General features: G+C 48.9%; 2 protein-coding genes across 4 annotated transcripts in view; one reads left to right on the top strand and one right to left on the bottom strand.

Moving 5' to 3' along the window:
* RAD54L (RAD54 like) overlaps positions 1-6,457 on the top strand; it is a 25,577-nt gene extending 19,120 nt beyond the window's left edge. The window contains exons 12-19 of one of the 2 annotated variants that reach the window (XR_003794430.1): positions 117-247; positions 765-875; positions 1,036-1,159; positions 1,507-1,585; positions 1,899-2,078; positions 5,130-5,229; positions 5,788-5,951; positions 6,047-6,119. Coding sequence is in view for 1 of the 2 variants with exons in the window: in XM_029228538.1 (XP_029084371.1) it covers positions 117-247; positions 765-875; positions 1,036-1,159; positions 1,507-1,585; positions 1,899-2,078; positions 5,788-5,951; positions 6,047-6,257 (1,000 nt within the window). In the remaining variant the exon portion in view is untranslated. Of the gene's footprint in view, positions 1-116; positions 248-764; positions 876-1,035; positions 1,160-1,506; positions 1,586-1,898; positions 2,079-5,129; positions 5,230-5,787; positions 5,952-6,046 lie in introns of both variants that reach the window. The other variant, XM_029228538.1, reaches the window with a different exon arrangement.
* LRRC41 (leucine rich repeat containing 41) overlaps positions 6,376-13,962 on the bottom strand; it is a 19,173-nt gene continuing 11,586 nt past the window's right edge. The window contains exons 4-10 of one of the 2 annotated variants that reach the window (XM_029228536.1): positions 12,494-13,637; positions 9,054-9,314; positions 8,342-8,506; positions 8,151-8,249; positions 7,486-7,608; positions 7,186-7,261; positions 6,376-7,070 (exon numbers count right to left, since the gene is read on the bottom strand). In XM_029228536.1, coding sequence (XP_029084369.1) covers positions 6,851-7,070; positions 7,186-7,261; positions 7,486-7,608; positions 8,151-8,249; positions 8,342-8,506; positions 9,054-9,314; positions 12,494-13,637 — 2,088 coding nt within the window. In that variant the 3' untranslated portion in view covers positions 6,376-6,850. The remainder of the gene's footprint in view (positions 7,071-7,185; positions 7,262-7,485; positions 7,609-8,150; positions 8,250-8,341; positions 8,507-9,053; positions 9,315-12,493; positions 13,638-13,962) is intronic. The other variant, XM_029228537.1, reaches the window with a different exon arrangement.

Here is a 13,962-nt window from a genome sequence, read left to right as displayed (position 1 = left end):
AGTGGGTAAAAGCTCAGTCCCTGAGGTATGGCTGGGCTCTCAGTGTGTCCTTAGAGGGCAGAAGTGTGGTCCAGCATTTCCTGCTGACCCAGCTCCTTTTTTTTTTTCTTTTTCAGGCTGACACCCCTTCAGACTGAATTATACAAGAGGTTTTTGAGACAGGCCAAGCCAGCGGAAGAGTTGTGTGAGGGCAAGATGAGTGTGTCTTCTCTTTCTTCCATCACTTCACTAAAGAAACTATGTAATCGTGAGTTGGATCCGTGCGCCGCGGTCCTCTGTGAGAGTGAGCAAGGAAGGTAGTTCAACCACCTTCACTAAAACTTGTCCATAGTCCTCATAGAGGCCACATGTAATTCTATGCCTCCACAAGGCATGAGCTCATGTATTGTGTACTCTAAACCAGACCTTTTGCTTTGGAAAATTTAGCTTATCCTTTGCCTGACCCATGCTTGATGCTTGGAATATATAGGACTGTGCGTGAGAGTGTGTGCACACACACATGCATATAAAATATTGGACGGGGAAAAATAACAAACTTTTCCCTGTCTGGTATAGCTCGCCTCTTGTTGGGAGAACACAGAACACACTAGTGAGCAAAATTGTCCACTCATGATCCCAGGTGGCACTGACTGCACACTGGGATTTGGAAACAAGCAAATCTGGTGCTGAGGAAGGTCTGGGTAGGCTTCTAGAGGGCGTTCTAATGAGCATTGAAGTGGAAACTTCTGAAAGCAATGTAGCTGGCATTTTGGAGTTTTTTTCAGATCCAGCTCTAATCTATGACAAGTGTGTGGAGGAAGAGGATGGCTTTGAAGGTACCTTGGACATATTTCCCCCTGGGTATAGCTCCAAGGCTCTAGAGCCTCAGCTGTCAGGTGAGTCCTTTCCTACCAGTCTTTGGGCTCCTCTGGGAAGAGGGGTGGGAGGTTGTCTCTTTGTGCTAGATCTATTCTGTCTCACGGCAGGATATCAAGAGTAAGAATCCTGGGCCATTGGGATGGCCCATTGGGTGCTGATGGTTGTTGATCTCCCCAGGTAAGATGCTGGTCCTTGATTACATTCTGGCGGTGACCAGAAGTCGCAGCAGTGACAAAGTAGTGCTGGTGTCCAATTACACTCAGACATTGGACCTCTTTGAGAAACTCTGCCGGGCCCGAAGGTAGGGAAGAGCTGTCAAAGGGGTACCTCTCCTACTGTACCCCTAGGAAAAGTAGGTGTTCTGATTGGTGGATATGGACCAAGATGTGGATGCAGGAGGGACTTTCCAGAAGATGTCTGTTCCTTTATTGCTGCAATGGCCATAACTCCATCTCCAAGCAGAATAGTTCCTTCACATACTCCACAGGACAGTCCTAGCCCTTAGCTCCCTGCCACTCCCTTTGGGAGTTTAGGGTTTCAGGCTGTATATGAACAGCCTTCAAGCATGGTTAGTTCAGTCCCTTCAGTAGCTCTGGCTCCAAGGGGGCTCTGCTTCCTTCATGATTTGATCTTTGGATTCCCCTTCAGGTACTTATATGTTCGCCTGGATGGCACAATGTCCATTAAGAAGCGAGCCAAGGTTGTGGAGCGCTTCAACAATCCGTCCGTAAGTGCACAGCTCCTGTCCCCACACCACTAATGCAATAACATCAGAACTAAGGGTTGACAGAGAATCTACAAAGGGGCTCTGCTTTAGGTCTCTCTTGACATTTTTTTTCTGGTGGGTGTGGTAGGGTTAGGCTGATTGGTTGGCGATGGCTGTACTGGGAACTGACCTTGTGGGCTGGTAAACTGGCTGGTAGGTAGGCAAACTGGTAGTCCTCACAATTGGTCTGCACATGAGAGAACAGTTGGCTGGGCTGAGCAAGATTCTTAGTTTGGGCTGTAAGTGGTTCTTTTTCTCCTTCTTCTCTTTCCAGAGTCCTGACTTTGTCTTCATGCTGAGCAGCAAAGCTGGGGGCTGTGGCCTCAATCTCATTGGGGCTAACCGACTGGTCATGTTTGACCCTGACTGGAACCCAGCCAATGATGAACAAGCCATGGCCCGGGTCTGGCGTGATGGTCAAAAGAAGACTTGCTATATCTATCGCCTGCTCTCTGTAAGGATGGTGATAATGGTCAGCGTAGGTGTGGGTCGTGGAATAAGACTTTCAGGACCACCTTGGGTTGTTTCTTATTGCCTCTCTTTGGCCCCTCTGCCCGTAACAGTGGCCAGGCTATGGGCTTAGCCTGGAGCTCTTTATTCTTCTTTTCTCTCCCTCTCTCACCACCCTGTTCCTCAGATCCTTCTTACTATGCCCAATGGATGCCTGTGCAGTAGTTAACAAACTCCCCTGTGGCCTCATCCTTTTCACAGGACACTTGCTTTCTCTTACACCTGATTTCTTCTGTACCACTTGCCTTGTAGTCTTCTCACACCCAGTGTCCCACGGGGCTAAGAAGTGGTATTGGCATTCTCCAAGTTCTCAGTGATCAGTCAGACCATCCATCCTATAGTACCTCTTTTGAAGCTTATGTTGTCTTGACTACCCTCTTTTCCTTGCTACAGTCATCTACCTTCTGCTGTTCACCTAATTCATCAACAACTTTGGATACCAGTTCAGTCTTCATTTCTTCCCCAAATCCAGCTATCATCCTGGCTGACTTCAAGGACCATGCAATTTTCCAGCACTCTGGCCTTCACGTTTCCTTGACTTCATCTCTGATGACCTCTTTAACTCCCCCTCATTTTTTTTTTTAACTTTATTTTTTATTTATTTATTTTTGGCTGCCTTGGATCTTTGTTGCTGCGTGCAGGCTTTCTCTAGTTGTGGCGAGTGTGGGCTACTCTTCGTTGTGTTGAGCGGGCTTCTTATTGCAGTGGCTTCTCTTGTTGCGGAGCACAAGCTCTAGGCGCGTGGGCTTCAGTAGTTGTGGCACACGGGCTCAGTAGTGGCTCCCGGGCTCTAGAGCGCAGGCTCAGTAATTGTGGCGCACGGGCTTAGTTGCTCCGCAGCATGTGGGATCTTCCCGGACCAAGGCTCAAACCCGTGTCCCCTGCATTGGCAGGCAGATTCCCAACCACTGCACCACCAGGGAAGTCCCTTTTTAAAAAAAAAAAATTATTTATTTTTGGCTGCATTGGGTCTTCATTGCTGCTTGCGGGCTTTCTGTAGTTGCTGTGAGTGGGGCCCGCTTTTTGGTGTGGTGCACAGGCTTATTGCGGTGGCTTCTCTTGTTTCAGAGCTCAGCTCTAGGCATGCGGACTCAGTAGTTGTGGCTCGTGAGCTCTAGAGCGCAGGCTCAGTAGCTGTGGAGCACGGGCTTAGTTGGTTCGTGGCATGTGGGATCTTCCCGGACCAGGGCTCAAACCCATGTCCCCTGCATTGGCAGGCGGATTCTTAACCACTGTGCCACCAGGGAAGTCCTCCCCCTCATTTTTTTTACTCTCATTATTCCAAAGGCCACAGTATGGAACTTGTAACAGTACCCAAACTACACAGTACCCAGAACTTTAATTAATACCTATCATTCTACTCTCATTTCCTGTCCTTCCAGCTTTCTCATACCTCCTATATCTGTTTCAACCTCATGTCCCTAGTTACGCCCGCCCCAGCTCCTCCCAGTCTGGCTTCCCTTTCTATTCAGCCTGATTCTCATCGTGCATCCTTTCAGCCACTCTTCCCCTAATACCTACTCCATGTGGATCCTTGTAGCTGTTCTCAGCTTCAGCTTCTGCGCCAGATACAGCTTGCGTTTACAGATTGGCGCTACCACAGATTAATTGTCCATTTTGAGCGGGGCCATATCTCATTTCCTTCACCAGCTACTTCAAGCCTTCACCATTTTCCTCAAGCTTCCTACCTGGCCCTGTCTTTCCTTCTTTCTGGAGAGACTTTGTCTTCTACTTCACAGAGAAAATGTAGGCTACCAAGCTTAAATTCTCTTGCCTAACTTCCTCTCTCTGTCAGTCTTTACACCTGCTCTTCCCTTCTATTCTCAAAGGAAAATCATTTCCTTCCTCTCTGTTCGAGGCTTATCATTCCAGCTCTGCTCTAGACCCTTTTCCTATCCTTTCCTCTCTTAGTTGATCAGTTTATCCTTAATTTCCCTGAAGTCTGTAAACATTGTCAAGTAGCTCTCACCTTAAAAACAAGTTTCTCAACCCTCTGTCCTATTGCAGTGACTACCTTGGGTTACTTTTCATTCACTGTCAGATTTTTCCAAAGCCTACAGATTTACTTCATCTCATCTCCTATTCACTTATCTCACCAGTTATGCCACTGAACCTGCTTTCGATGTATTGGCTTCCTAATTGCTAAAACAAGAGACTCTTGATTTTTCTTCTTTGTATATCTGACACTGTTGGCTACAAATCTTAAAATTCTTTTCTCTTTGGAAACTCCACTCTGGTTTTCCTACCACTGTGATTATATGCACTCATTATATTGACAAGTCTCTAATTAACTTTTTAGCCCAGATCTCTTACCTGAGTTCTAGACCCATATTTCCATCACCTACTGTATATTTCTACTTAAATGTCTTACGAGTATCCCCTTCTGAATTTTGTCATTTAATGGCTCTGTTATCCACCCAACCCAAATCTGGATATCATCCTACTGGACCATTCTCTGTTTCCTAACCAGATTCTAATTAAACCATTGATTTTACCTTCTCAAAATTTCCTTAATCTAACCTTCCTCTCCATCCCATACTAAAATCATAGTCATCTGACTCCCTAATTCTTTACCTTTGGTCTTATCATAACCCATTCTTCACAACTACTTCTGGAATGAGCTTTCCAAAAATTCTAACTTTGCTTTTCACTTCCAAGACAAGGCCAAGCTCTTTAGCCTGGCATCCAAGTTTCTCCAGTATGGGGCTTTCTCAGTCCCAGCTCTTATGTACTGTACTCCTACCATCCTCTAGACAGGCCAGACTCCTCATAGTCCTCTAATAGGCCAGGCTTATTGATTTTGTTCTTATACGTGGAATGCCTTCTCTCTTTCCTTGTAAACCATCTATTCATTTTTCAAGATTCAGCTCAAGAATAATCCTTACTTTCAAGCTTTTCAACATTATTCCATTCCACCATCCCTCTTGTGGGTCCCTGGGTATCCTATACAGATTTCTATCATTGTACCAATTATATGTCTCTCTCTCTCCCACAGTAGTCTATGAGTTTAAGAATGAGGATCATATTGGATTCTTCTTTGTATCCTGGCATTAGCACAGGGCCTGGCATAGGATACTGAAATGACATTTACTTGAGTGAGTGAGATTTGGACTTGGTGTGGAGATCTGCTGCTGCAGACAAACCTCAGCCCACCCTGAAGAAATTTAGCGAGGCCCTGGAATCCTCCATTGGCACAGAAAATATCCTGGGTGGGCAGACATGCACAAGTCATATTCCCAAAAGATAGACTGGGAAAATGGGCTTAGATCAGGGGTCCCCAACCCTTGGGCCGGGGACTAGAACTGGTCCACGGCCTGTTAGGAACTGGGCCGCACAGCAGGAGGTGAGCAGCAAGTGAGCAAAGCTTCATCTGGGGCTCCCCATTGCTCGTGTTAACCACCTGAGCCATTCCCCACCCCCCCCCACCCACCCATCACCAGTCTGTATAAAAATTGTCTTCCACGAAACCACCATTCCCTAGTGCCAAAAAGGTTGCGGACTGCTGGCTTAGATGAACAGAGTTATTGCTGCAAGACTCTTCTCTTTCATCTCCCCTTCTCTTGGGTGGCTATAGTTTCAACCCCTGGGTTTTCCTGCCCCCTATGTTTGGAGGTGACTTAGCCCTGGCTTCCACCCCTACCCCCCACCCCCAGGCAGGAACCATTGAGGAGAAGATCTTTCAGCGTCAGAGCCACAAGAAGGCACTGAGCAGCTGTGTGGTGGACGAGGAGCAGGATGTGGAGCGGCACTTCTCTCTAGGCGAGTTGAAGGAGCTGTTTACCCTGGATGAGGCTAGCCCCAGTGACACACATGACAGGTGGGTGGAGTGCCCTGCTGGCCATTACCTCTGAACACCCTACACAGCATGGAGATGGGATCTACAGTAACCGCAGCTCTGTCCTCTGCCCGCAGGTTGCACTGCCGCCGCTGTGTCAACAACCACCAGGTCTGGCCACCCCCTGATGGTTCTGACTGCACTTCAGACCTGGCTCAGTGGAACCATAGCACTGATAAGCGGGGGCTCAAGGATGAGGTACTCCAGGCTGCCTGGGATGCTGCTTCCACTGCCATCACCTTCGTCTTCCACCAGCATTCCCATGAGGAGCAGCAGGGCCTCCACTGATAACAGCTGGTCTGGTGTGTAGCTGTTAGAGGAAGAAGTTGGGGAAAGGGGGCTCCCTGCCCCATAGGGCACTGTTGAATTTTGTTCTCTGAGAGAAAAATCATCAAGAAGGGCTGCATGATGTTTGCCCAAAATTTATTTTATAAGAAAAACTTTTTTGGTTAAAAAAAAGAAAGGAATAAAGGTATGAAAGGGACTGAGGCCTGGGAGCAGCATGGTGAGCCCAGTAGAGGAGAGGCCTGGTAGTGGGCACTCCTACACTTCACTAAAGCCTGGGTAACTGCTTGAGGAGGGAAAGCAGGAACCCTGGGGCAGGGAAGGGGGTGGGGGCTGTCCTCAGTGATTAATGACCACTGTGACCTCCTGGCCCAGGGTAGAGTAAGGAGCCCAAAGGTTCTAAACCCAGTTGTGGGAATGCCTTTGCTGGGCCCCATCAAGGCGTCCAAGACCTCAGTGCAAGGGCAAAAGGAAGAAGGAGAAAAAAGGTGACAGAAAGAGAAAGATAGAATTGGTGGTTGGGAGTTCTGGGCAGCCCATGCCTCAGCCCCTGCAAGCTGATGGTACTGAGTATGGGCCTGTGAGGCATGGGCCCATCACATGGTGCTGACATAATCTGCGAAGGCTTGGGATGAGTCCCACGAGTCGCTAACCACATGGCAGGTGGCGCGGAGCCGTCGGATGGCTTCCCTGGCTGTGACTGCATCCTGGTCCAGCCAGTTCTGGAAGAGGCGCAGGTGACCAAAGGCCCCACGGCCCCAGCGCTCCAGCCGCTTGGCAAACTCCAGAAGCCCATCTGGCTTGATGCAGTTGGAACTGGTAGGGGTGAGAAGGATTAGACACCCAGGAGTCAACTAATCCCTGGTCTGTGTCCCTGCAGCTCCATCCCTTGTCGTTGCCCTCCCTTCACCTTCCCCACACCCACATGTACCTGATATCCAGCTGACACAGAGAGGAGGATGAATCCTCTGAGAATACATCTGCCAGGGCCAGTAGGCCAGCATTCCCTGGGGAGAAGGGGAGAAATACTCATCACCTCTACCCAAGAACAGGGAACAAGGATATCCCAACCCAGTTCTGGCTGGGGAGAAGCCCAGACTCCTAAAGCCCCAGCACAACTATATCCCAACCCCCGTCTTCCCAGTGGAGAGGTGTATGCCTTCACCCACTGAATTTCTAGGTCAAAGGACTGGCTCCTTCCCCCTCTCCCTCCTCAGGGCCCTGCCCCCACCCAGGCGGTTCCCCGGCAGCCGGAGGCCCTTCAGTGTGGAGTTGCCCTTCATAGCAGCAACCATCTCAGGCAGAAATTGGGCCGGGCGCTTCTCAAACAGACGGCAGAAGGAGAAGGTAATCTCTGTCAAGAGAAAGTGGAATAAGTTCTGATGGCAGGATGAGAACTGGTGCTGCCTCTCCGGCCCCAGGGCCTTAGCAAGGGGTATATGAGCATTTTAGAGAGTCCCAGAAGGAGAAAATAATTTGTCCAAAACCCCAAGCAAGGCTGCAACTAAGTCAGTATTCAAACCAGAGATTGAGCCTACAGGGGAGGCTCTCTGCACAGACCTCCATCCACTTCCTTCTATGCAGGGGTGGGCATTAGCTACAAGTCTATGAGGGGGCTCCTGGCAGCACATTTATCCCTTCCCACCACCATCATTTGTCAGCCACTGGAAGGTAAGAAAAACTTTTAGGTGAAGCACTCTCCAAGTGAGTAATTTCCCATGTTTAGTATAGGAAGAGTTGAGTAGGGGACCCTTTAGAAGGAAGGTGATGCAGGTTCTGTGATCATTTTATAGTTGACCTAAGGCCAAGAAAAGAACAGTGGCTTGCTCCTTCAGTGAGACCGTGGCAGATCTGCAGTGAGGACCCACGAATGCCCCAGGCTCTGGATGAACTTACCTTGAAGAGTCAGATTCTGGAGCAAAAACAGCACCTCACTCTGACAGTCAGCCAGATTCATGTCGTGGAAGCTCAGCCTTTTCAGAGCTAAGTTGTACTCTGGATCGGGAAAGTTTATGGACCTTAGTGTTCTCAAAGAACAATGCAAAGTCCCCTTCTATTCTCCCTTTACCATTCTAACTGGGTCCTACCTTTGAGTGTCTGCAACACAAGCCCAAAATCTTGGGGAGAGGCAAAGGTGGCACTATCCAGGGACAGCTGCTGCAGAGAACCTGAGGCCTTCAGTACAGAGCAGAGCAGTGGGGCTGGCTGGGCTCCCCGTGGAAATCCCATCTCCAGCTGTTCCAGGCAGTTTTCTGGATATGGTAGGGAGAGAAGATTACAGCTGGCCATTGCTACTTCTCTCCCATTGCAGGTCCCATCCTGTCCTTAAAGGATTCACTGAAAAATCATTTACTCGTCTACTTGTCCTTGAGTGCCTACTATATGCGAGGCAGTATGCTAATATCCGATTTAGTCCTTGTCCTTAACGGTGCTTTTAATCCAAGAACACAACTAATCAGACACAAGTAGAGTAGAGTATGCAGCATGGTGGCATATGAGACATGCAGGAACTAAGGGGACATACAGCATGGGGACCCAATCTAGTCTAACGGTCAGGTCTGTTCTTGGTTCAGACCCCTTTCTGGAGACAGATCTGCCATAGTCACTCCCTACGGGGCTAGTGTTGGTCTGGGATCTATCCAACCCATGGTTATCTTTAAGAACAGGCTCTAAAGGTAACAAATTACAGAAAAGCCAGGAATGTGTGGTGACTGGCCTGGATTAGAGATCTTTTGCCTTCCCCACACAAATAGACCTGCACACGTCTGTGGAGATAGACACACGCGCATAGTACTTCACCTGGTATCTCCTCATCCCCAATTATGTGGCTAGGGGGCCCTGCATTCCCTGGTACTGCAGGGTTGTCCCTCTGGCTAGGGTGGTCGACACGAATAGAGAGGACCCGCAACAGGGGCAGGGCTCGCACAATGGCACGTGTCAGCTCCAGGATGGGCAGTGGTGAGAACAGGTCACTGAGATGCAGGGCACGGAGGCGGCATCCAGCCTGGCTTGACAGGGCCCGCAGGCTATCTAGCAGGCGGAAGATATTAGAGCCCAGGCCTATGGCAGGAAAGAGATTGGGTCAGTCATGTGGGAGTATCAGTAGGGGTAATACTCAGATACAACTCCAAATATTTCTGTTGATAACTACCAAATCTGAGCTTTGGGTCAGATTATTTTAAATCATTCTCAGCTATTCATCCGTTGTCTTGCTTTTTCCTCAGGTAACCAGCTTACTGATGCCGCCTCTACTGGGCCATGCCCTCAAACATCAGTCAGGGCAGTCACAAAACAGAAGATAGGATGTGGTGGGACAGCATGTGGCTGCTAGCTGAATGATGGGCCCAGACAGCAGCAGAGATCTCTGGACTTTTCCTATAGGTCATGGGGAACATCTGAAAACTAAGCAGGAGAGTGACAGTGATCCAGTAGGGAATACTTTTAAATTCATTGGGTGGGAATAGGGCCGAAAACAATAACCACATCCCACAGAAGGGAGTAGGATCCAGAAAGGTTAGGGCAGTTGCTTAATGCCACAGAGCAAATAATTCCTTGGAAGCCACACCTGTATCTCTCCTTGGACTGAGCAGGCTCCTTTTGATTCATTCATTCAACTAAACCTTACCCATGGTAAGCACCTGGTAAGCATGTTTTTCTGCTAGGTAGTCATGAGCAGCAGATCTTGTTCCTGCCTATACAGCCTGATAACAAAAGCATATGATGGGAACTGGGGAAGTAGAGTGCTGTGGAAGTAAAAGGATGGGTACTTAACACCCAATTTAGCTTTCGTCAGTAAAGACTCTCTGGCTGAGTCCTAAAGAACATAAAAGAGAGGCTAAAAGGAGGAGGAGTGACTGGCAGAGTGAGCTTGGCACATATCAAGACCTGAAGGAGAAAGAGTGGCAGGTTCCAAGAACTGAGAAATACTCAATGTGGCTGGTGTGTAAAGTATGAGGGAGGGACGATTCAACTATAGAGGTAAGCAGGGTAAGAACATGAATGGTCCTCTAAGTAAAAACATACAGTGACAAGAAGCCATTGAATTTTTAGATGATTGACAGATTTGCAGTTTTGAAAATGCTTGGGTTGCGGTGTAAAAAATGAGTTGTATGGTGTGTATGGAGTCAGAAGGAACTGCTGAAATGAATCCAGATGAGAGGTAATGGTAGTCTGAATTAAGAATGTGGAGATAAATGAATCTGAGAGATTGTACCACCTGGTAGCCAAATATATGTGGCGTAAGAGAATCCAGGCTTCTTTTGAGCAATTGAATCTGTGATGTCACTGAGAACAGAAGGAAGGTCTGTTTAGAAGGAAGAAGATGCATTCAGGTTGGGGAGTGTGGTTTATGAATCCTGTGATATCTAGTTGTCAGATGGATAAATAGGTCTGGAGTTTAGGAGGAGGATCTGGGCTAATGTCATAAAATGGGGGTGTCTTCAGCATAGTTGGTCTTTGAAACGAAGTCCAGGAAGCATGTGTAAACTGGGAGAGTTTTGAGGATCTCTGAACATTAAGAGAGAAGTAATGTCCAGAAAGGGAGGAGAAAAAAACTCAGAAAATTTTGAGGTAGTAGAAATGAGACTATTTCACGAAGAAGACAATACTTAATAGCAGATGCTGCCGAGAATCAATTTAAGATGAGGACTGAAAGGTATATATTGGACTTAGCAACAAGGATGACGTTGGTCACCTCGAGGTCCTTGATGCAGTAGACAGGGTGTAAGCAAGGCTGGAGTGGCTGTGAGAAAGGGCACAGATGACTCTTAAGGTTGTCTCTGAAGGGCATGGAAGAATAGGACAGTAGTTAATAAATGGAATAGACGGCGGTGGTGGTGGTAGTTTTTGGTGGATACGTGATTCAGAGAAGAGAGGCAGCATTAAGTGGTTTATAAGCATGAGTTCTGGAGCCAGGTTACCTGGGTTTGAATTCTAGCTCTACAATTTACTAACTTATCCTGGGCAAGTCACTTGACCTCAGAATTGTAAGGATTAAATTAGTTAAAGAATATTTAAAGGGGCTTCCCCGGTGGCGCAGTGGTTAAGAATCCGCCTGCCAATGCAGGGCACACGGGTTCAAGCCCTGGTCCGGGAAGATCCCACATGCCGCGGAGCAACTAAGCCCGTGTGCTGCAACTACTGAGCCTGCACTCTAGAGCCCGCGAGCCACAACTACTGAAGCCTGCGCGCCTAGAGCCCACGCTCTGCAACAAGAGAAGCCACTGCAATGAGAAGCCCTCACACCGCAACAAAGAGTAGCTCCCACTCGCCACAACTAGACAGAGCCCGCGTGCAGCAATGAAGACCCAACGCAGCCAAAAATAATAAAATAATTTAAAAAAATATTTAAAATATGCCAGATGCATAGTAGGCGGTATATAAAAGTTAGCTCTTATTGAGGCATTTGAAAAATGTGCTTTCCTAAGGAGGTAAGAGGGTATGTATCCAGAGCACAGGCAGAAGAGTTAGCCTTAGATAGGGCAGCCATTTCTCCCATTGTGATGAAGGAAGAAAGGAGGAGTGCAGGTGTAGGAAGTTTCTAGGTTGGTTAACAAGTTGAAGGAGTTCGTGTGTGATGTCTTCTATTTTCTGTGAAGTAGGTGGTCATCTGCTGAGAGGAAAAGAAGGGTTTGAAGTGGTAGGGTAGGAATGGAACTGATGTTGCAGACAGGGTTCATATGAGGATGATGACCATGAATGTATATAGTAGCACCAGTCTGCAGTTGTGTGACTTTCTCTAGCAGTGTTCAGCAACCTAGGCAGATTGCTGGATTTAGCCAGAACTGAAATTTGGCTAGCTGGGCACAACCAGATGGGAAAGAACTGAGGGCTGTTTTGCAGGTTGCTGGTCTGATTTAAAAAAAAAAAAAAAAAAAAGTATCCCACACCTTTTTATATAGCTGCTTTGGTATGACTAGTGAGATCCAACCTCAGTCCTGGTTGGCCCTGTATACACTATATTCTCCCACCTGTCCTTGGTTTGCCTACCATATCTAAGGTAGGCTCATTCTTCAGATTCTCATTGTCCCTCAGGAACCCCTGCTTCCAACTAAATCAAGCCTGTAGACCTTGTGTTCATCTTCTCTAGCACCGACAGTCTGCCACTATATCATGTGTGTGCCTTCTGCCTCCCTGTGAGGAGGCAGCTTCCTGATCATACCCCCTATTCCCCTCCACAGGGTTGGGCACACAGCTGGTGCTGCTGGGAGACCCAACCCCTGCCCCTTCAGGACACTCACCATTATAGGAGAGTGTGAGGCTCTCCAGAGACACCCAGGAGCTCAGCAGGTGGCACAGTGTCAGAGCCGCCTCTGTGGAGAGTGGAACCGTGAAGAGCTCCAAGGTGGAAATGCTGCGGAATCTTTGGGAGGCCTCCAGTGCTGGAAGCCCCAGGCAACTGGGATCTGATCCATCCAGTGCTCCACAAGCCACTTCCCCGATCTCCATCTCTTCCCCATCCTCTTTGTCACCCGCCACAATGAAAACAAAGTCATATAGGTCTTCAGATTCAGCACCAGACCCCTGACGGGTGCGAGCACCCTTCTTCCCTGCAGCTCGCTTAAAACGCTTTAGGGGCTTAGGCTGTGGGGCTGAGCTAGCTGGAGCCCGTTTAGATGAGGATGTGGAAGAAGAAGCAGAGGCAGAGGAGGTGGTGGCTGGAGCAGAGGGTGGGCGTTTGGTGCCAGGAGCCTCATGGGAAGTGGCTGGAGGGAGCGGCTCCCTCTTAGGGTCTGTCCCGCCTGCTGTCAGGCTCTCCTGTGTGCTCCGGCGTGTTACCCGAGCGGCAGGTGCGCCTCTGGCCGTCTGCTTGGCTTCACTCTTCCGCCGGGAGGCCATCAGGGCTGCAGCACATCGCTCAGCAGCATCCCGGCGAGGCCGGCGTGAGCCCAGCAGGAGGGACCCTTCATCTCGGGATGGGGCCCGGCCTCGGGAGGCCTCTCCACAGAGGCGGCAGGGTGGGCCACCGGGGCCTGGCTGCAAGAAGCCAGCACTCATGGTGAGGATAAGAATGAAAAGGGCTGACTCAGGTACAGGCCAGGAGTACAGCGACACCTGGCTGACAGCCCCATGGTGAATAAGCTGATGCAACAGCTGCCGAAGTGACTGCTGAGCAGCCACATCAGAGAAAAGCAGGTGGCGGAACTTGAGGGTGTGCAGGGAACTGGCCAGGGTCTCCAGAACCCTGCGATTGGGCTCAGCCACCAGCTCAGTCGCACCCTGCAGCATGTTGCAGATGGTGAGCTGCCGGACATGGCGGGAGCTATGCAGGAGAGGTGAGAAGCGCTGGTCACAAAGACGCCTGTCAGAAGACACATCAATGGTCCCACGTAGAACATGGGAAAAAAAGGCCTCCATAAACTTGGCTCGCCAACAGGTCACGCTCTGAAAGCAGAGAACATTCCAAACAGCTGTGATACTAAGTGCTACCCATGGAACCCAGTTTCCTTCCTTCCAATAGCTAGCTGTTTACTGAGCCAGGTAACATTCTAAATAATGTATGCAAGTTCATTTAATCCTCGCATCTTTGAGGTATATATTACTATTAGATCCATTTTACAGGTAAGAAAACCAAGGCACAAATGTTATTGCCTGTGGTTACACAGTTAAGGAGCAGGATTAGGATCTGAACCCAGGAGGGAATTCCCTGGTGATCCAGTGGTTAGGACTGTGAGCTCTCACTTCTGAGGGCCCAGGTTCAATCCCTGGT

The sequence above is a fragment of the Monodon monoceros genome, unplaced genomic scaffold, assembly GCF_005190385.1.
Source record: "Monodon monoceros isolate NGI ecotype Baffin Bay Population unplaced genomic scaffold, NGI_Narwhal_1 Super_Scaffold_18, whole genome shotgun sequence".
In the NCBI taxonomy this organism is placed as follows: Eukaryota; Metazoa; Chordata; class Mammalia; order Artiodactyla; family Monodontidae; genus Monodon; species Monodon monoceros.
Note: the sequence above shows the minus strand (reverse complement) of the source record. Positions and strands in the feature narration are given on the sequence as shown.